Source organism: Paroedura picta, chromosome 12 (assembly GCF_049243985.1).
Source record: "Paroedura picta isolate Pp20150507F chromosome 12, Ppicta_v3.0, whole genome shotgun sequence".
NCBI lineage: Eukaryota > Metazoa > Chordata > Lepidosauria > Squamata > Gekkonidae > Paroedura > Paroedura picta.
The window spans coordinates 37646911-37668496 of NC_135380.1; the positions used below are offsets into that span (position 1 = coordinate 37646911).

Consider the following 21586-nt stretch of genomic DNA (forward strand, 5'->3'; position numbering starts at 1 on the left):
ATATAGGCTTTGGGGCGGGGGGAATGCCTGGAGAGAAGGTTGTGTGGTAGGGTTGGGTAAGGGAGAGGATTTTCCCTCGCATGCACATTTGTCTATACTGGAAGTCTGGAAGTCTGCAAGGCGAACAAACCGGTCAGTCCTAGAGGAGATCAGCCCTACCTGCTCCTTAGAAGGGCAGATCCTGAAGATGAAACTCAAATACTTTGGCCACCTCGTGAGAAGGAAGGACTCCCTGGAGAAGAGCCTGATGCTGGGAGCGATTGAGGGCAAAAGAAGAAGCGGACGACAGAGAATGAGGTGGCTGGATGGAAACGAAGCAGTTGGTGTGAGCTTAAATGGACTCCGGGGAATGGTAGAGGACAGGAAGGCCTGGAGGATCATTGTCCATGGGGTCACAATGGGTCGGACACGACTTCGCAACTAACAACAACGGGGAAAGGGCTTTGACTCCGGGTGAATCAGGCAGGCACCGTTCTTGACACCTCCAAGGTCATGGCAAGGTCCTTTACCTATAACCCCCTGTCTTTTAGTTGAACCCATTCTCCTGCACGACCACCTAGTGCTTTTCTGGAAGGGGGAGTAGTGATTACTTTTGAAAGCGCTTGCCAAAGAAGATAAAACAGTCGTTAGCAAAGCTACGATTAAACGCTTTGGTAGCGTTTTCCCCCTCACCTGCATAAAGAACGTGTTTGATTATGACTTGTGCACGCGGCTGATTTTTTAATTTAATTTTTTTTTTTTGGTGAGGCAGCTCAATAAGAGAAAATTGATCCAATTAAAAGTGCATCGGGAAAAGGCTTGTCCCCGTTATATTAAAAACACTCCATCTCCTTTCCGTTTGGCAGCAGGTTGGCTTTCAGGGCCTCCAAAGGAATTATGTTTGCTCTCCCCTGCGCCGTTAAGAGCTATCGTGATCACAGCGACAACAAATAGATGCCGTTTCTGTAGGCATGCAGAGGGCAACTTCATGACTTTCCGCGTCGTGTCTTAGCGTTTTGTCCCCCTCCCGTCCTGCAGTCATGGAGTTTCAAAATTGCTTTCAAAATTAGAAGTAAGCCTGAACGGTTTGCCTGCCTTGGCCTTGTTAGGCATGGGCTCAGGTTTCAGCTCTTCAGATGAACATGCGCTGCGATGAACATGCGCCACTGATTCATAAAGAATGGGAATACTTGCTCAGGATTCTCTGCTCAGTCACACCTTGGGTTGTGGGTAGGGCGGGGGGACACTGTCTTTCCCAGAACCACCCACCTGAAGTCCTTCATTGCAGATGCTTGAAAGCATGTAGGATCACAGCTTTAATTGGCACTTAGTTTACTGGCATGGCCAGAATCTACAGCCTGTTCTGCTGCCACCCTCTTAGCACTGATGCCGCAGGCCAGTGAGATCGGCCCAGCATTGGTGAGAGGCAGCAGAACGAATCAGGCAGAGGCCATGCCCGGGACCCGCCACCTGCTCTACCACCACCTGCTTGGCACTGCTGCTATCTCACTGCCACCAGGCTGGGTCTGTTGGCCAGCTGTTGCATTGTACAGGGGATGATGGATCAGGCTGTGAGTGCCCAGCTCAGTTGCCACCTGCGTGATGCTGCTGTTCTCTTGCTGCCTCTTATTGCTGGCATAGTCGGTCAATGGGCAATCCTCTTTCCCCTGGGAGCCAAGGCAATCAAGCACTGCCATATTCCACTCAAAGAAGAGCTGGGATTTTTGTATAGTCCACTTTTTACTACCCGGAGGAGTCTCAAAGCAGCTTGCAATCGCCTACCTGTCCTCTCCGCACAGCTGATACCCTGGGAGGGAGGTGAGACTGGGAAAGCTCTGAGAGAACTGTGATCGGTCCAAGGTCACCCAGACGACTGCATGTGGAGGAGGGCTGGGGAATCAAATCTGGTTCTCCAGATTAGAGAGGACCTAATCTGCTGCTCTTAACTACACCAAGATGGCTCTTGGTTGAGTCAGCCTTCTCTTGGAATTCTGATCCCTCGCTTCTGATCCCTCTCCCCTCCTCCCCACAAAAATACCCACCACATTATTTCATCTTGGTAAGGATGAGTTAACTTTGTTTTTTATCAGTTTTCTCCAAATACAGGAATTGGGTGTGGGGATCCAAAGAAGAAGCTGGATTTTTATACCTTGCTTTTTACTACCTTGAAATGGCTTACTACCTCAAAATGGCTTACAATTGCCTACCCTTCTCCCCACAGCAGACCACCCTGTGAGATCAACTGAGAGAGCTCTGAAAGAACTGTAACTAGTCCAAGCTCACCCAGCTGGCTGCATGTAGAGAAGTGGGGAATTAAACCCGGTTCTCCAGATTAGCGGCTGCTGCTCTTGACCACTACACCGTGATGGGAGTGCTGCTCAGTTGACCATTGAAAGCAAGTTGACAAGTAAATGAAGCTAACTTATACAGACTCAAATTGTCATTCAGAATTATCTGCTTCAGTGGACTTCAAGCTAGTGGCTTGTTCCCTACACAATTGTTTTTATTGGAGGCTGCTTTGAGGATCTGTTTCTGTTGTAGCTCTCCCTTCTGCCTAGCCTTACCTGGCCACGCCCCATTACCCCAGCTGGTCCTCCAACATTCCTGTGGGCTTGCAGTATCCGCTTCTCGCATTGATGGGACCCTCGTCTTCCTGTCATGTGACTGAGACAATGCTTCTTGACTGCAATGCCATGTGCTTGCAGGTCAATGTGTCTCATGCCGTTGGTCCACGGAACACAGGGGATTCTCTGATGGGCCAACAGACCCTTCCGGAACCATTTCAGGCCAAGGAAATAGTTCCTGGGTGAGGGAGACTGAATCCCTTTCTCTATATGCAATGCCATCTTGATCCGAATCTATCATCCCTGCACAGGGACTGGAAGCCTACACCTCCTGGCTGAGTGTTAAATAGTATGGGGCTCCTATTGAGAGAACTAGGCCATGCGATCAAAGGCAAGCTATAGATGAGCACTGGCCCCAGAGATGAGCACTGGCCCCAACTTCCCTTTCTGGCAAGTGGTTGAGAGCCAACTTGGTGTATTGGTTAGGAGAGCCGACTTCTCATCTGGCGAGCAGGTTTCGATTCCTCACTCCCCCACATGCAGCCAGCTCGGTGACCTTGGGCTCGCCACAGCACTGATAAGGGTGTTCTGACCGAGCAGTGATATCAGGGCTTTCTCAGCCTCACCCACCTCACAGGAGAGGAAAGGGAAGGCGACTGTAAGCCGCTTTGAGACTCCTGGTAGAGAAAAGTGGCATATGAGAACCAACTCTTATTTTTTTCCTAGACACCTCACTTCTCACCTGGTTCCCTGAGTCTTATCAAATTATTTGTGTTTTTAGGCAGGGCCTGGACTGCTTGTAGCTCACCTCTGCATTCCCACCTTAACTCTACCTACAGGCCTCTGTTGGATATTAAATCTTTCCACCCTTCCTTAATCTGATGTAGATTGGTTGCTATGCATTCCAATTGGTCTACAATGAGTTTACAGGTGGCAGTAAAGAATATTGCTGTGTAGGCACTAAAACGGGGGATCAATTGTATTCATCGATCCTTGGGGGAAAAACCATGTGTGAGGGGGAGGTGGCTCTCTGACCTGCAATGACAGGTTGCAAGTTCTTTAAACAAATCCTATTACTCTTTCTGTCTTCTGCGATTCGAGAAATGTCACTAAAGCCATTTAGGGGACAGGCACTGAAATATTATTATGGAGATTCAGGAGTCCCCTGAATCGGATGTCTCCTTAATCACATGTAAGCCTTAGGGATGCTGTGTTTTTTAACACAAAAGAACCAAAACCTCCCATTTCACTTCTGTTTAACTGTAGGGGGAAGGGGAAGGCAGTGCTTTGTTTTCAATAATATTATAGTAATTGAAGTTTAGTGGGCCCTTCCATTCACCAAGAAGTGGAGGACTCATGCTTCCAAGTCACCCTCCCCTTTTATCCTCACAACAAGGAGTTAACTTCATGGTTGATTTTAAGCCATGTTCCCTTGAGACAGTCCAGGATGTATTCACTAAACTTTGCATGAGATAAATGTATATCTGGGCATCAACATTTCAGAGTGTAGGTAGAAGAATCACACAATGTGATGTTTTTTTTTTTCTTAAGTGACATGCTGAAAACTAGCATGTCAAGGATCAGCTAGTTGTCAGCATGCAAGGAGATCTTTGCTTCGAATGGAGCAGCAGGCAGTCATGGGAGGTGGCTAGATGGGGTATATGCAAGAGTTAATTCCCTGACATTGGCCATTAGAAGCCAGCCTCCAATTAGTCTCCAATAAAATTTGAGTCTTGGAAGCAACCCCTCTTTCCAAAGAATTGCAAATGCACTTATTTGCAAGATTTATCTTTTTTGCAGAATTGGGCTAGGCAGCTGCTGCCAATTCCCCAAAGCCATACCTATAAGACAGCCTTTCCCAACTTTTATTTACCATTAAGAAACCCCTGAAACATTCCTCAGGTTTCGAGAAACCCCAGAAGTGGAGCGATCATGCAGAATATGGTTTGGAAGCAGAGCTGTGCACATGCCCTCCTGGGGCCCTTCCCCTTCCCACCCCCTCATTGGCCATATTGGGAGAGGGGGCAAGTTGACATAAACATATATGGTCTAAATAAAAATAAATAAATAAAAAACAATAATTTTCTCCCACCCGCTCGGGAAACCCTTCCAGGGCCATCAAGAAACCCCAGGTTGAGGAAGCTGCCTCTAAGAGACGAGAAACAGGAAAACAAGGTTTCCGAATGTATTTGAATTCCCTAGCAAAACAACAGGTAAAAGCAGGTGGGGTGGGGTGGGGTGGGGTGGGGGGCGGGGAAGAAACAAAACGCTATACAGCAATGATATGGCGAGTGCAGCATTTCGGAAATGAGCTGTCCCTGCAAATTTAGCACCCCAAGGTTGCTTGATGAGACCGAGATGCTGACCAGATTATGGCTAAAGCATGCAGGGCCCGTCAGGATTTCCCACATCACACTATCCACTTCTTGCTGTGTGTGTTCTTTAAAAATGTGTGTGTGTGTGTGTGTGTGTGTGTGTGTGTGTGTGTGTGTGTGTGTGTGTGTGTGTGTGTGTGTGTATGTATGTATGTATGTATGTGTATATATATATATATATATATATATATATTTAAAGCTCCCCGGAAATTACACAGTGAGCAAGATTAATAGCTTGGAAGGGATATAAACACACCTCCACAATATTTCCTAGTGTGCGGGAAAACTTGCAAGAACAAGCTGTCATTTATCATTGTTTAGGAATAAAACAAACAGGCACGGTGAGTGGTGAATACATTTTTCAAAGTAAAGGGGGGGGGAGTCATAGTGGGGGGGAGGGGCTGGTTGTGAGATAGGAGAGACATGCATGGGGAGCGGGGGGGGGCAGGGGTTTCCCAAGCCCATATCTGGTTGCCCCAACTTCTCCTCTGGATACTGATGCACAGGCAAATCCTAAACACGCTCAGGCAAAACAACCTCTGTGGAGGGCCGAATATCGTGGATACGACACGTGTTTAAAGCACAATGAGTGGGTGTGGCTGAAGGGATGGAGTGCATTTAAATCAAGTCTGTGGAACAAGAAGGGCTTTATCCCCACCCCAACCCCATCCTGCCTTCAAAACCTATTAGAAACCAGGGATTTGATCTACTGTCTCATTAGAACCTCTTGTGGTGCAAGGTGATAAGGCAGCCAACATGCTGTCTGAAGCTCTGATCATGAGGCTGGAAGTTTGATCCCAGCAGCTGGCTCAAGGTTGACTCAGCTTTCCATCCTTCCAAGGTCGGTAAAATGAGTACCCAGCTTGCTGGGGGGTAAACGGTAATGACTGGGGAAGGCACTGGCAAACCACCCTGTATTGAGTCTGCCAAGAAAACACTAGAGGGCATCACCCCAAGGGTCAGACATGACTCAGTGCTTGCACAGGGGGTACCTTTACCTTTACTTATTTGATCTATTAGGGGAGAATTGAGATTACTGAGGCAAACAGCAGAAAAGGTATTTCTCACTGGCAAAACACGACAGCCCCAGGTGCTATCCCTTCACACATACAGCACTCTTTGATCTGAAATTCTGGATGCTTGAGATCACAGATTCTGGCTCCAAATCTTATGGCACGTTTTGGGCTGCATCCTGTCTCAATTGATGGACACTACGATGCCCTACTGAGAAACGCAGTGTTGCTGCTACGACATCCCTCCCCCTGACCCCAATTGCCAAATATCAAGCAACAGATGAGGAGGTGGCCTGGAATTGGTCTGTGACAGATTGCCTAAGGATCCAACAAACCACTGCTGCAACCTGCCATGGGGGTCACAAGTGGAACCATCAGAAAAGTAGAATTCATGTGGATTCCTTGCAGCTCAAAGAGACTGGGCCAAGAAATCCTGGAAGCAGGATGACACTCTCCTCAAACAAGAATGATAACTTTCCGTGAGTGATGGGATCTCCCCAAAGCTGACCCCACACCCAGAATTTGGAGACTATGCAAAGCATGGCATCTGCCTTGGTTGAGAGAATCTTGAGAACTGTGGCAGAAGTCCACCAAAGTCTATGTCCCAACTTAAATAGCTTGGGCAAGTCTGATCCCATTAGATCTTGGAAGATAATTAGATAATCAGCTCTGGCAATTATTTGGATGGGAGATCCAAGGAATACCAGGGCCATGACGCAGAGTAAGGTAACGGCAAACCACCTTTGAATATCTCTTGCCTGGCATCCAGACAATCTTAGGACCTTCTGGCTACACGATACACACAACATACAATAAACAAACAATAAAATCAGAGTCCAGTAGCACCTTTGAGACCAACAAAGCTTTATTCAGGGCGTGAGCTTTGTTGGTCTCAAAGATGCTACTTGTGCTACTTCAGACCAACCCATTTGAATAAACAAACAAGCAAGGAAAGAAATATATATATATATATATATATATATATATATATATATATACCATAGTCTGCTGGCGGACTGAAAACGGGCAATTGTTGTTAGGCTCTCAAAAGTGCTGCTGCTAGAAACTCAAATCAATCACATTTTTTTATTCCTCCGAGGAGCTCAGTGCGTCATGCATGGTTCCTCGACCCCATTCCTCCTCTCAACAGCACTCTTAACCACTGCATCAGGCACCCGCGGAGTAACAGATGGACTATTCCCCTGCAGCTCATGTAGAGGCGGTCTCACAATGAACCAAGCAGAAGGAATCCGGACTGAAAGTACAGCGTGATGTTGGGCACGCCACACCCCCCACCCAGCCTTCAGGGTAGGGAGGTGTCAATGGGAGAGGGTGGGCAAGTAGCCGAGGAGGTGGGCAAACTGGCTAAGGCAATAACCAAACTTTTTTCCTCCCCTCCCCCCCTTTAAATATAACCTAATTGTATTACTTCAAAGACCCAAAGTTTATTGCCCTGCTTAATGATGTGTCTTGTTATTTATGGCACGGCACAATGAGTCTGCTGCTGAATTAATATACTTCCTTAAAGACCATCATTGTCACAAGCAATAAAACGGAACCATTCCCAGACAGCTCAATTATGTCACATTGATAGAAATGGACCCAAATCACCCACGGCGATGTGAAAGGAGAGGGGGGGGGGCTGGCAAACAGATGAGGCCGAGAGTGTCCACAGGCTTAGTGTCGGCACAGCAGCATGGGGCCCTCCAGGCAAACCCGAGGCACGCAGATGGACAGGTAGGAGGGAGGAGACACAGGCGAGCAGGACAACTGGCAGGGCCCCCCGGGTGGCTGAGATAGAGCTGCTGACCCCCCTGGCCCTGTGACAGCAGAAAGGGTGCAGAATCTGTGGTGTCGTCCCAATCCTTGCCTAAGGAGCACAAAGCAACTGTGTGTGGTCTATGCCAGGGGTAGTCAACCTGTGGTCCTCCAGATGTTCATGGACTACAATTCCCATGAGCCCCTGCCAGCGTTTGCTGGCAGGGGCTCATGGGAATTTTAGTCCATGTACATCTGGAGGACCACAGGTTGACTAACCCTGGTCTATGCAATCAGTAATGGAAAAGGTGTGCGAGTTTTCCGCTCTCCTCTCGGAGCCACTTACCTTTCTGGTATTGGAACCAGAGCTGCTGCTGGACCCTTTTGCTAGGGAAGTGGATGACACAGCTGAATTCGGAGCCGTACAGGGCCTCTGCTACGTAGTGGGAGCCGTACAGCTGGATGAAGGACAGCAACTCCTCCCGGCTGCTGTCCTTGTTCAGGATCTTCAGGGCGTTGGCAAATCCTGGAACGGAAAACCAGGGACAAGGTGATACCGAATCAGGCAGAATGTGTGTGAGAGAGAGACAGAGGGAGGCCCGGGCTGGCGGAGTTCACATACGCTAGTCGAAGTCCTCACTGCTCACTAGTCCTCTCGAATTCTAATCTCAGCATCAGAGAGCATCAAAAGTGCATAGTGGTGAATTTGCATGGCCAAGTTTAGAGCAGGCATCACCAATTGTCACTAGCAGCTGCCCCAGCTGACAGATGTAGCCATACCCACCCCATTGTAGGCAGGGAGGCTGATTGCAGATTTCAACATTGTGTTTATTTTTGAATGTAATAAATCATTTTTGCTGCTGGTGCCAGCTTGGTGTAGTGGTTCGGAGTGTGGATTTCTAATCTGGCGAGCCGGGTTTGATTCTCCGCTCCCCCACATGCAGCCAGCTGGGTGACATTGGGCTCGCCACAGCACTGATAAAGCTGTTCTGACCGAGCAGGAATATCAGGGCTCTCTCAGCTTCACCTCTGTGTCTGTTGTGGGGAGAGGAATGGGAAGGGGATTGGAAGCCACTTTGAAACTCCTTCAGGTAGAGAAAAGTGGCATATAAGAGCCAACTCTTCCTCTTCTGCACCTCCAGCTTCTATCATTGCTTACGACCCTGCCAACTGTTTTGGTTTGGTTTGGGTACTGATGGGTGCTGCTTTCAGTCCCAAAACAGCTTCTCAGATAAATCACCAGAGGGGGGAACTGGTGAGTCCTCTTTGCATCTCATCATTCCTCTCTCACTTGCTGGGCTCAAGAGCTCACAAACAACCGCTCATGCATGTGTGCTGCTGAACCCTTCTGTGGCACACCAACCTCCACTGGATCCACTTTCACAAACAGTACAGGATGATCAACCCTAAGCCCAACAGTGTAGTGATAAGTATCCTATTTGGGAAACGGGGCCACTGGGGAGGAAGAAGAAGAAAGAGGAAGAAGAGGAAAAGTCGGGTTTTGTACCCCACTTTTCACTACCTGAAGGAATCTCAAAGCAGCCTTTCAATTGCCTTCCCTTTTACCCCCCCCCCCCCAAGAAGCCCTGGGTGAGATAGGTGGAGCTGAGAGAGCTCTGACAGGATTGCTCTGTGAGAACAGCACTATCAGGGCTGTGATAAGCCCAAGGTCACCCATCTGGCTGCATGTGGAGGAAGAGCGGGGAATGAAACCCAGCTTGCCGGAATAGAAGCCATTGTTCTTAACCAATGGTGTGAGATGGTGCCACTCTAATAATCAGCATTAAACTAACTATAGGTGAAAGAACACTGGCAAGAGAAACCTGTACTAATCAGCCATTCCACTGTTTTGCCTCTAAACTTGGGTTCAAGTCACAGCTCAGTTATGGACTTACAGAATAGCCATAAACCTATATTAGTAGATTCTTTTATTTCCCAGCTTTCTTCTAAAAGAAAGTAATCTAGTCCCTTCCCCTGTGGAGATATGCCTTTTCCCTTATATCCTCACAAGGAAAAGAGCTAGAGATGTTTTAAAAACAAAAGCTGTAAATTCAAAGTACCTGATAAACCTATCATGGCGATGGTATATCAATATAACAATATTTCAGCACTCTAAAGCCCTGGCATGTGTGCGGGGGTACTTCTGGTGCCAGAAAAAAGCAGCTCAGTTTTAAATATGAAGAAAAATAAGAGTTGGGTTTTACAACCTGGTTTTCTGTACCTGAAGGAGTCTCAAAGCTGCTTACAATCACCTTCCCTTTCCTCTCCCCACAACAGACACCCTGTGAGGGAGGTGGGGCTGAGAGAGCCCTGATATTACCGAAGAAGAGCTGGTTCTTATATGATGTTTTCTCTACCTGAAGGAGTCTCAAATCTGCTTACAATCACCTACCCTTCCTCTCCCTACATCACGCATCCTGTGAGGTAGGTGGGGCTGAGAGAGCCCTGATATTACTGCTCTGTGAGAACATCACTATCAGGGCTGTGACTGGCTCAAGGTCACCCAGCTGACTGCAGGTGGAGGAGTGGGGAATTAAACCCAGCTTGCTGGATTATAAGCCACCGTGCGTAACCACTACACCAAGATGACTCCTTGGGTCACAGCAGTTTACGTAGGACACATAAACAGATGGCTAGTGCATCTGGTCCCATTATAGGCTTCCTGTTTTCAAGGTAGATGGGGGGCCCTTGCATCGAACCTCCCAAATAGGAGGATCATTTTCCCACCATGGAAATGCTACCACCTTATGTGTTAATGGAGCCCCTGTTTCATCTCTTCATCCCTAAGCATGTGCTGTTTTCCCACTTTTTAAAATACACTCATGATATGTCTAAATCAGTACAATCATACCCCCCCCCCAAAAAAAAAGTATCTCTGTGCTGTGACACTACTGATGATTCCAACAACAAAAACAGCAACCTCTTTTGTAAATCCTGATTGTTTAAGGAGCATGTGTAAGAAAACACACTGACTCCACCAATGTGAAAATGCCCAGAAAGGGCAGACATGCAGAAGAACCGTGCCTGAACCAATTCCAGTGCTGGTGGATCGATTACCAAGAAAGTCAGGACTGACATGAGCAGTGTATATTAGGGAAATTACCAAAATGGACAGAAGATGAGAATTCTTGAAAATTAACACCCTACGTAGCTTGGGAGCAGGGTATCTGAAGGACCATCTCCTCTCAGATGTTCTTGTCTTGGAACTGAGATTACAGGGAGATGCCCTCCTGACTGCTCTGCCAATCAAAGATGCTCATCTTGTGAGCAGGGGAGAGAAGGCCTTTTCAGTGGCAGCCCCACAATTACAGAACAACTTCCCCAGGGTAGTGTGCCTGCTCTTCTCAGTGTCAATATTCAGGAGTTGTATTCAGGACTGCATTTGATTGGTTTCGTTTTTGTATAGCGGCAGTCTTAATTGGTCCTTAGAAGGCCAGATCCTGAAGATGAAACTCTACTTTGGCCAACTCATGAGAAGGAAGGATGCCCTGGAGGAGAGGCAAATGCTGGGAGCGATCGAGAGCAAAAGAAGAAGGGGACGACAGAGAATGAGGTGGCTGGATGGAGTCACTGAAGCAGTAGGTGCAATCTTAAATGGACTCCGGGGAATGGTAGAGGACAGGAACGCCTGGAGGATCATTGTCCATGGGGTCGCGACTTCGCATCTAGCAACAAGTCTTAATTGGAGGTTTTTTTTTTCAATGTGACTTTTTGGGTGTATGTTTTTAATAACTTTAGTTTATATATATATTTATATATTTATTGATTTTATTTATTGGGGTTATTAACTGCCTCTCTCAACACTGCCGTCTTGGGGCAATGTACAACAAGATAAAACCAGTAATGCAATACAACTGTAATAACTGTAATAACTAAGTTATTACAGAGAGCCAGTTTGGTGTAGTGGTTAGGAGTGCGGACTTCTAATCTGGCATTCCGGGTTCGATTCTGCGCTCCCCCACGTGCAGCCAGCTAGGTGACCTTGGGCTGGCCACGGCACTGATAAAAGTGTTCTGACCGGGCAGTGATATCAGCGTTCTCTCAGCCTCACCCACCTCACAGGGTGTCTGTTGTGGGGAGAGGAATGGGAAGGCGACTGTAAGCCGCTTTGAGCCTCCTTCGGGTAGGGAAAAGCGGCATATAAGAACCAACTCTTCTTCTTCTTCTTCTAATTTCCTAGTCCGGCCCCATTTATTAGGATGTTGTCAGGGGAAGGGATTCTAGATCTTCCATGCCTCCTGGCCTCAACTGAATGCCCAGCGGAAGAGCTCTGCCTTGCAGGCCCAGCAGAACTCATTTTGTTTCTATTCTAAGCTGCCTGTAATTTCACAAGGGGAAAAGGTGGCTAATCAATATATTTTAAATAAACGTTAAGAAGGGTCAGGCAGGCCTCTCAGAGATGCACGTTCGGCAAACATCTTGCAAATTGGTCAGCTGATGTGCAAGATGCACATTGTGCTCTTTACTAATGTTTAAGTCCAGTTTTATTCAAGGTAGATAGATGCTTTCATGTGGACCCACACTTCTTCAGAAACAATGAAATGGAGATTACCAGTCCATTTGTTCTGCTGCTTCAGAACAAAATGGCAACACACCTGAATCTTTTGTGTAGTTTAGACTTTGTAAAGCAGAGCCTCTTCTAGCTACTTCAAGCTTCTGCAGTAGGATTAGGTATAAACCTATCCCTCATTTCTGTGACATGCTCATTCTCACCTGCCGAGAGGGCGATGGTACTGAGTTTCACTTTGTACAGGTTGCTCCGGACTCTCCAGTGCTGCACCATGGGGTAGCCCATGGCTTCATCATACCGAATATCACCTGCAAAGAGAAAGTTCAGGTTTAGACAGCATCGCGAGGAAGAGAGGGCTGCAGAAGGGAATGGTGGTTTTGCTGGGCTTGCTTTCCTTGTGGCGTGTGCCAGGGCTACGGATGTTGCGATAACAACAATCACAGTCTACGACAATCTCCCCACCAGAGTTCATAGCGATACTGACAGCCGTGGTGAGGAGGAGGCCGTTTCTGCCACGGGCAAGCCGGTGATGGAGCTGTGTCTGTCGGCACTGATAGCGTTTTTCAAAAAGTAGCCTCATTGAAGACAGCACAAAAACAGGAGTCCTGCTGGAGTGAATTATCTCCAGTGCAAAACGCACGACATCCAACAAGTGACGTTGATAGCAAAGGGTTTTTTTCCCTTATATCCCAATTAGTAGATCTATGGCTGAAAGCAAGGGACGAGGGAGTCCACATGAGTCATAGCTAAAAGGCAGCAGAAAGGGCTCTGAATCATTTGCTTAATGCAACACGAAATTTCATAGGCAATGGAATAATGCTGCCTCCAATGCACCAAGAGGGACATGAAAAACTGACTGCTTAGAGTTTGAGGCAGAAAAGCAGATGTCACCAGATGCAGGTTAGTAAAGGTAAAAGGTAAAGGTATCCCCTGTGCAAGCACTGGGTCATGTCTGACCCTTGGGGTGACGCCCTCTAGCGTTTTCATGGCAGACTCAATACAGGGTGGTTTGCCAGTGCCTTCCCCAGTCATTACCATTTACCCCCCAGCAGCAAGCTGGGTGCTCATTTTACCGACCTCGGAAGGATGGAAGGCTGAGTCAACCTTGAGCCGGCTGCTGGGATCGAACTCCCAGCCTCATGGGCAGAGCTTCAGACTGCATGTCGGCTACCTTACTGCTCTGCGCCACAAGAGGCTCCTTAGATGCAGGTTACCTATGGGTAAAAGGATCCTCCCACACATCTGGGACCTGATCTGGTTTTCAAGGTCCCCCAATTATCTGGGTTGAATTAGGGGGGCATTTAAAAAAATGTAGGAAATTTCTATGCAGCTTCATCAGAGTCTCAAGGTGGCTTAAAATTAAAATAATAAGATATCAATATAGAAGAAGAGCTGTTTTGGTGCCCAGCTTTTTACTAGCTGGAGGAGTCTCAGAGCAACTTACAATCACCTGCCCTTCCTCTACCCACAACAGACAGGTAGGGGCTGAGAGGGCTCTAACAGAACTGTTCTGCAAGAAGAGCCCCAAGACTGACCGGCCCAAAGTCACCCAGCTGGCTTCATGTGGAAGAGTGAGGAGTCAGACCCAGTTCTCCAGAATAGAGACAAACCACTCTTAACCGCTACACCACGCTGTTCTTTGTATTGTATACTGATCAATTAAAACAACAATAGAAACAGCCCATTAAATGAAGCCATTGAAACAAGCCCATTAAACCCATTAAACTCTCACCTGGCACGGTACCCCTATATGTTTCCTAAGGGGAGGGGATATCTGCTAGGTCAGCAGCCACACCAACACCTTGCATTTACAGCCTGGTGTCGAGACTGGATGTGCTTACCTGACATGCCTCCTTCCTGTTGGGAAATTAATGTTTACCCAGGAGGTAAGAAAAGAGTACAGGGTTCTCCTGACATTGCTTACTTCTCGGCAGGTGCCTTTTGTGATTTCTTCAGTCTTAAGGAGGAGGAATGGGGGCGATACTTGGGCTGTTGAACAGGAGAGGGAGCAAGGGCATCAGAGCTGGGAGAGATGCAGCCTGTAAATAGTGTTTAGTTTCTCTTCCTTCCTTCCTTCCTTCCTTCCTTCCTTCCTTCCTTCCTTCCTTCCTTCCTTCCTGCCTGCCTGCCTGCCTGCCTGCCTGCCTGCCTGCCTGCCTGCCTGCCTGCCTTCCTTCCTTCCTTCCTTCCTTCCTTCCTTCCTTCCTTCCTTCCTTCCTTTCTTTCTTTCTTTCTTTCTTCCTTTCTTCCTTTCTTTCTTTCTTTCTTTCTTGGGGGGAGTGATGCAGGGCCGGTTTATCCATGTAGGACATATAGAATGTGCTACGTGCCCTGCTCTTCCAGGGGCCATGCGCAGTGCCTTCTCCCCATGGATCACAGCCATAGCCTCTCTACTCCCCCCCCCATTTCCCTCTTTAAGGATACCTGGACTGACACCCCATTCCACTGTGGGGACGTCTCAACCCCAGTCTGTCTGCTCCCACCACAGTTGTAATCTGCTAGACCCCCACAAATTCTTAAACTGGCTGTGGTGCTACAGGCCCTGCAAATCCTCAAACCACTCCTGGAGTGATGTACCTTCCCCTCCCAAAGCTGGTCACATCTAACATAGACTTTCAGCCATTGTTCTGTGCTCTATGGAGGCCATGGACTTTACTAAACCCACAATCTCAGTTTCAAAAGCTGGACCCAAAGCACTGGTTTGCTGAATAGATCTGATTGATATTTATTTGTAATCTATTTGTTTGTATTGTTTTGGTTGGTTTTATTATTTTAGATGTGAGCCACCTCAAAACAGGCCTGGAGAAACGAAAACACAAACGTTCTAAATGAACACATGCTATCCGTATTAGTAATGGAGAGGCTGAAGCTCTTACCTGTAAGCAGCTGAAGGTTCGGCAGAGGCTCGGAGAGCACACCACGGCATTGCTCTTCCACCGGCAGGGGGATCACCATCAATGCATCAGCCAGCTGCGGAAAGTCCTTGATGAAATTGTTCTCCCTGCAGAAGGAGACAGAGCATTCCAAAGCCACAATGCAGGGGGCTCTTTGAGCAGACAAATACATTGCGGGGTTGGTGAGGGATAAGGAAAGAGTTGAGGGGGGTATGAGCCAGGAGCATTTGTGCAAGGAGAGGAATACTCCCTAGTTGTTGTCAGTTGCAAAGTCATGTCCGACCCATCGCGACCCCATGGACAATGATCCTCCAGGTCTTCCTTTCCTCTACCATTCCCTGGAGTCCATTTAAGTTTGCACCGACTGCTTCAGGGACTACATCCAGCCACCTCATTCTCTGTCGTCCCCTTCTTCTTTTGCCCTCCATCGCTCCCAGCATTAGGCTCTTCTCCAGGGAGTCCTTCCTTCTTATGAGGTGGCCAAAGTATTTGAGTTTCATCTTCAGGATCTGGCCTTCTAAGGAGCAGTCAGGGCTGATCTCCTCTAGGACTGACCGGTTTGTTCGCCTTGCAGTCCAAGGGACTCGCAAGAGTCTTCTCCAGCACCAGAGTTCAAAAGCCACAATTCTCCCTAGTACAACTTTATTAAAAACAAACCAACCACCAACCGGTGGTGCAAAGCTCTGTCAAGTCTCAACTGGCTCATGGCAGCCCCTAGTGGGTTTTTCAAGGTAAGAGACAAGCAGATGTGGTTTGCCTGCCTTTGCTGTCTTGGTAGTCTCCCATCGCAATACTAACCACTGACCCCCTTTAGCTTCCAAGATCTGAAGAAACTGGGCTCACCTGGGCTGTCCATACTAAGAACAATGAAGCCCCCCCCATTCATAAAAGCCCTTTCTGTTTGGTTTGCAGCCAAGGCAATTTCTGAGAAATGCTGACTGCTCTTGGAACTTACACTGTTCCACCGAAGCACCAGCAGCACTCCCATAGCTAATATGCAGGCTCTCGCAGTCTCACCTGACTGGCCTTCATCACCAACCCCCTCCCTGCCCATGTTTCATAATACAATGCTGGGACCCAAATGGTGACATGTCTACCAGTGAAGGCTTTCTTCATCTTACCTTCTTCCAGCCTCTCTCCGTCTGGCCAGGACCGTGAAACAGACATGGTGCTTTCAAAGTGCCACCCCCTACCCCTTGAAGGAGCACGGCTGTTTTGCCTCTGAGGGCACAGGAACAGTTCCCTCTTGTGCTGTGTTTAGCTACAGGGCGCAGGTAGCTTGCAATATGCTCAAAGAGTGCTGCAAGGGATCAAGTCCAGCACTGTGGCTATTCAAATGAGCTTTGTCTGTCCCAATGCTGCCTCCATGTGCTTGCTTAGTCTGGATCAATAACAGCCACAGGGCTCAATGTGGAATGCGCAGAAGATGCACTCCAGCAAAGCTGGACAGACTGAGAGGGATCCCCTTCCAGATCCCCCCTCCAGAGAGCAGAGGTCGCAAATTAGATCCTTTGGGGACCTCTGCATAGTGACGGTTCCCTTCCTAAGGCTTTTGGGGAATTGAGCAGGAATGGGCTCCTGACAGAGAGGAGACTGGTGAGCATCCAGCTCCTGACGCAGGTGGTCTTAGGTGAGGCTGAAGTTGGCCCACAACCCAAAACTAAGTTCTCAGTCGGTTGCTTCATGACTTTTGTGATCTGCCCACACTGCAGTAGTTTCCCTGCTTGACAACATAAATGCATAACACTAACACACACATGCGCACACATATACCGAGTGCCTATAAAAGCACTTCGCTGTTGAGTATACTTCCAAGTGTATTGCGACAGCAATGTTGGCGGGGGTAGGGCAATGAAGGGCACACTTGAATGATAGATGGTAGTTGAGTGGGTGGTCCTGGGTGGGGAACGAGCTTATATCTATGTGCACTTTATGAGCAGGGGGGCTGTTAGGTTTTATTGCTCCTTTATTACTATTGTTGCTAAGGAGGGAAATTTTTAATTGGTTTTATTGTGCTGTGATTTAGTGTGTTATGGCTTTTAAATTGCTGGATGTCACTTTGGGTGCCTGGGGGCTGAGAACAAATACCATGAGTAACACACACACACATACACACACCCCAGTTATGTTCCTTGCAACCCTCTTCTGTTAAGAACACACCCCTCGTGAGAGCTGTGCTCTTCACAAAGCCGCTCTTTCAGGGTTTGCTTTATGCTTGAGGACACAGTTTGTAGCAAACAAAGGCAGACCCTCCCCCCCCCGAACCCCTTCCACTACATTATTGTGCCATCTTCAAATGCTTTACTCTCACATCAAGTTAGCACACATTCACACAATCTCTTGCTTGCCAACCCTATCAGAAGTGTTCAAGCATCATATGGATTTGCCCTGCCCATCAATGATGGGGGACAGGTCTGACTGAGGCTGCCAGCCACGGTGACTACAGGGAACTCCACATTCAGAGGGAGCCAACCTCTCAATCCCAGTGCCAGGAGGCAACATCAGGGGAAGGCCGCAGCCTCTATGCCCTTTTGCTGGCCCTCCAGAGCATGCGGTGGGCCCCCATGAGAAGCAGGATGCCGGACTAGATGCACCCCTGGCCTTATCTAGCAGACCTCTTCCTCTCCTTAAGTTTCTATCTTTGTTTTACCCACTTAAGCAAAATTATAAGCTTGCAAGGTAAAGACCTTGTATCAATGTGCTGTACAGCCCAGATGCGGGCAGATCACCTCTGAATGTCTTTCGCCTTGTGGGGTTGGCCTAAGTGGACTGCATCTTGACTATAAAAAGAAGCTACCTGTGTCTCCATGCAGGTCACCAGTCAGAGCTCCTGACCTGGATAGCCCAGGCAAACCCCATCACGTGAAATCTGGGAAGCGAAGAAGTGTCGGCCCTGGCTAGCACTTGGAAGGGCAACCTCCATGGAATGCCAGGTCTGTGACGTTGGGCAGGCAATGGCAAACCACTTCTGAACATTCCTTGCCTGGCTACCACACAGTCCTAGGATCTCCTAGCTACACTATACATGTGATATACAATAAATAATGCTAGAAAATGTATGCTCCCAATTTGTGTGTGTGTGTGTCTATGTGTGAGTGTTCGGCATACAAAATAATGTGCAATTTCTTTCTCTCTTTTGAGCAATTTGGTTTAAAAAAAATCAATTCCATTTTGATAAAAAAAATTCAGAGAAGATGCAGGAAGGGAGGTTCTGCAAAAAAAATTCAGAATTTTGCTCTGTGGATGCTCAGAGGCAAGCAATGTCTTCCCAAGCCTTCCTCTCCTCTTGCAGGCGATGGCAAACCACATTTGAACATCTCTTGCCTGGCAAATTTTGTGGCTACCATAACACATTCGATCTGAGAAACATAAATAAATAACCAATACTAGCCAGAGCGGCCAAGGCTGTCTCAGTGCCATGCGTGAGTGGAAAGCTGCATGGAACTAAGCTCCAAAACGGTCTGGAATTGGGCTACCACTACCTGTTGTATTATATAGCCTCTTGTGGTGCAGAGTGGTAAGGCAGCGACATACTGTCTGAAGCTGTCTGCCCATGAGGCTGGGAGTTCAATCCCAGCAGCCGGCTCAAGGTTGACTCAGCCTTCCATCCTTCCGAGGTCGGTAAAATAAATACCCAGGTTGCTTGCTGGGAGGTAAAATGGTAATGACTGGGGAAGGCACTGGCAAACCACCCCATATTGAGTCTGCCATGAAAACGCTAGAGGGCATCACCCCAAGGGACAGACATGACCCAGTGCTTGCACAGGGGATCCCTTTACCTTACCTGTTGTATTATGCCCAAGAGGGGCAGATTGGTGAGGGACCAGCAGTTAAAACAGTGGTTAGGGCCCACATAGAACTTCCACCAAAGCCCAGTGACCAGCTCCTGAGAAACAACCAGGACCACTTCCCCTCCCAAAGAGGCATTTACCACCACCTGGAGTCGGCCGGATACTTGCTGTTATTAAGCCACTGAAGTCAAAAGCTGAGTGGACAAATGGTGGGCTGCACAGCTCTAAGTATCTTATCCACAATCTTTGGCTGCAGAAGCAAAAACAAAACCCAAACTCCCAAAAAACACACACTCTTCTTTCTCACTGCAAGAGCGATCCCGTCACTCCCATCCCTCCGGCTTCACTATCTGATTCCTCACTTCAGCAGGTTCAGTGAAACAAATGATATGAAAGATGCTGTATCAAATAAAGCTGGTATCGATCGGTACCCAGTCGGCCGGACCAAACCAGACACAGTGCCGAAGTATCACAACACAGGGAAGGGAAGAGGATATTACTCAGCCCTATTCATATAGCCAAGGCCAGGAAAATTACCAAACCACATCTTCCTCCTGCAAGGAAAGGCTACTTACAACACAAGGGAACCACCCGCCAATCCGAACTTCTCAGAACTTGGCTCCTTGAAAACAGAATACAGGAAGGGGGTGCGGCTCAGTGGCAGAGTCCCGGCTTTGTTTGCAAAAAGCCACAGTTTCCAAACCCAATCCAAAGGACTTCAGGTAGACAGGACAAGAAAGAGTCTGGGGAGCCAGGGCAGCCAAGAGTAGACTGTGAAACGGATCAATGGCCTAACTCTGCAGGAAGCGGCTTTGTATGTACACCACGATTCTCCTTGCAAACAGCTCGGGGTGCAAAGCGACAGCTCTGATATCCACAGAGTGCTGACTGTGCAGCAACAGCGGCGCTCAGGGAGACGGCGGCTGTGACGAGGGAGATTTATGCCTCTGATGGATGCTTTTGCAAAGCACATGCTGGACACGGCCCGCAAGAGACACCGCAGCCACTACAGAAGGGAAACCAGCATGGCAGATTCCCTGGGCTCTTGGTTTTGTACACTGAGGTAAAATACAGAACTGAGTAGGCAGGATCCCTTTTTTTGGGGGGGGGGGGGTTGGTTCCCCATATTTGGGGGGGAGGTTGTGACTCCTACGTAGTCATAGTCGGTATCCCGTGTGCTCTGTCTGTCAGATGGGCTGGGAAAGAGGTGTCAGAAAAGAATCAGCCTGGTATATGAAGGAGAGAAAGCTGCTATCTGAAGAACTGACCAGTGACTCACAAAATCTCCTCCCCTCGCTGTATAAATAAAAGGGTAAAGGGCTAGGTGGGTGGAGAGTAGGCTGGGCCTGTCTGAGGCCACACCTTGGACACGCCCTGCCCATTCAGGACTTTGGGCCATTTGGGAGGTGCAGTTTACCCCTGGCCACTGACAGTTCCACAGGTAAGTGCAGGGGGGCAGGGAGGGGAAAGTGTCTGTTCCCCCCAGGGCCAGGAGGGCCCTCTGCTATGCATAGGGGGGTGGGGAGGGGGAAGCCTCCATTCCTCCCAGGGCCAGGAGGGCCCTCTGCTAAGAGCAAAGGGGTGAGGAGGGGGAAGCCGCCGTTCCCCCCAAGGCTGCCATTTTAGTTAGGGAAGGGCAGGGGGGGGAAGGCTGCCTGGGTGAGGGGGCTGGGATGCCACTGCCCTCCCACCCACCCTCCCTAACTAAAAAGGCAGCATGGCTTGAAGCCACCTCACCCGGCCAGTTTGGCAATTGGCCGAGCCCACTCCAGGCCATTATGCCTTTTTAGTAAGTTAGGAAAGGGCGAGGGTGGGGGGAAGGCTGGCTGGCATGCTCGCCCCACCGCCTGGGGAGGGGGAGGTGGCCGCAGGTAAGGAAGCCGCTCCGTGTCTCATCAGACCCGCAGCCCCCCACCCTTTGACTAGCTAGTGCCCACTGTATTTCAGCCTGCAGTGGGCTTTGTGTCTAGTATAAAATATAAGAGGAAGCAACATGTTTTCTGCAACACGTACGGAAAAGGTCATATTTTTAATTCTTTAATGACTGACTATTGGTTCTGTATGCAAAAATAACCCAGGTTAAAAACCTCGTCGCACAGAGACACCGACTAGAATTGCAGATTTAAAAACAAACAAACAAACAAGAAACAAACAACAACAGCTTCTCTCAATCCCCCTTAACATATCTAATAAAAGGAGCACTTCTCCCTAGATTTCTCTGATTATTCACGGGACTAAGAGCTTAGTGTTGCAAACTGTGGTGTGTGGAATTAAAATGTCATGGACTGTTTAATATATAACATCACCCACCCTGTTCTCATACTGTCTAGACCAGGGGTAGTCAAACTGTGGTCTTCCAGATGTCCATGGACTACAATTCCCATGAGCCCCTGCCAGCGAACGCTGGCAGGGGCTCATGGGAATTGAAGTCCATGGACATCTGGAAGGCGCAGTTTGACTACCCCTGCTCTAGCCTTCCAGGGTGGCACAAAGAATCCAGAAGTGCAGTTAGGATTCCCAGCCAGCAGAGGGCTGTCCATGCCTTGCAACGTCACCTGTTCACCACAACAATCCATTAAGGTGATGCAGTTCGACTCAAGGCAATGTAAAGAGGCAGCATTTCTGTAAAAGCAAGAGATGCTCTTTTGAATGTCCGAACCAGCCCCTGTCTTTGGGCTTTCTTGTGTCAAGAGGAGACAATC

General features: G+C 48.4%; 1 protein-coding gene across 7 annotated transcripts in view; it reads right to left on the minus strand.

Moving 5' to 3' along the window:
• Nucleotides 1-21586, minus strand: part of ASTN2 (astrotactin 2) — a 754634-nt gene that overhangs the window by 190748 nt on the left and 542300 nt on the right. For all 7 annotated transcript variants that reach the window (XM_077305065.1, XM_077305063.1, XM_077305067.1 and 4 more), the window contains 3 exons: nt 15076-15200; nt 12403-12507; nt 8036-8215 (listed from right to left, as the gene is read on the minus strand). In XM_077305065.1, the coding sequence (XP_077161180.1) occupies nt 8036-8215; nt 12403-12507; nt 15076-15200 (410 nt within the window). The remainder of the gene's footprint in view (nt 1-8035; nt 8216-12402; nt 12508-15075; nt 15201-21586) is intronic.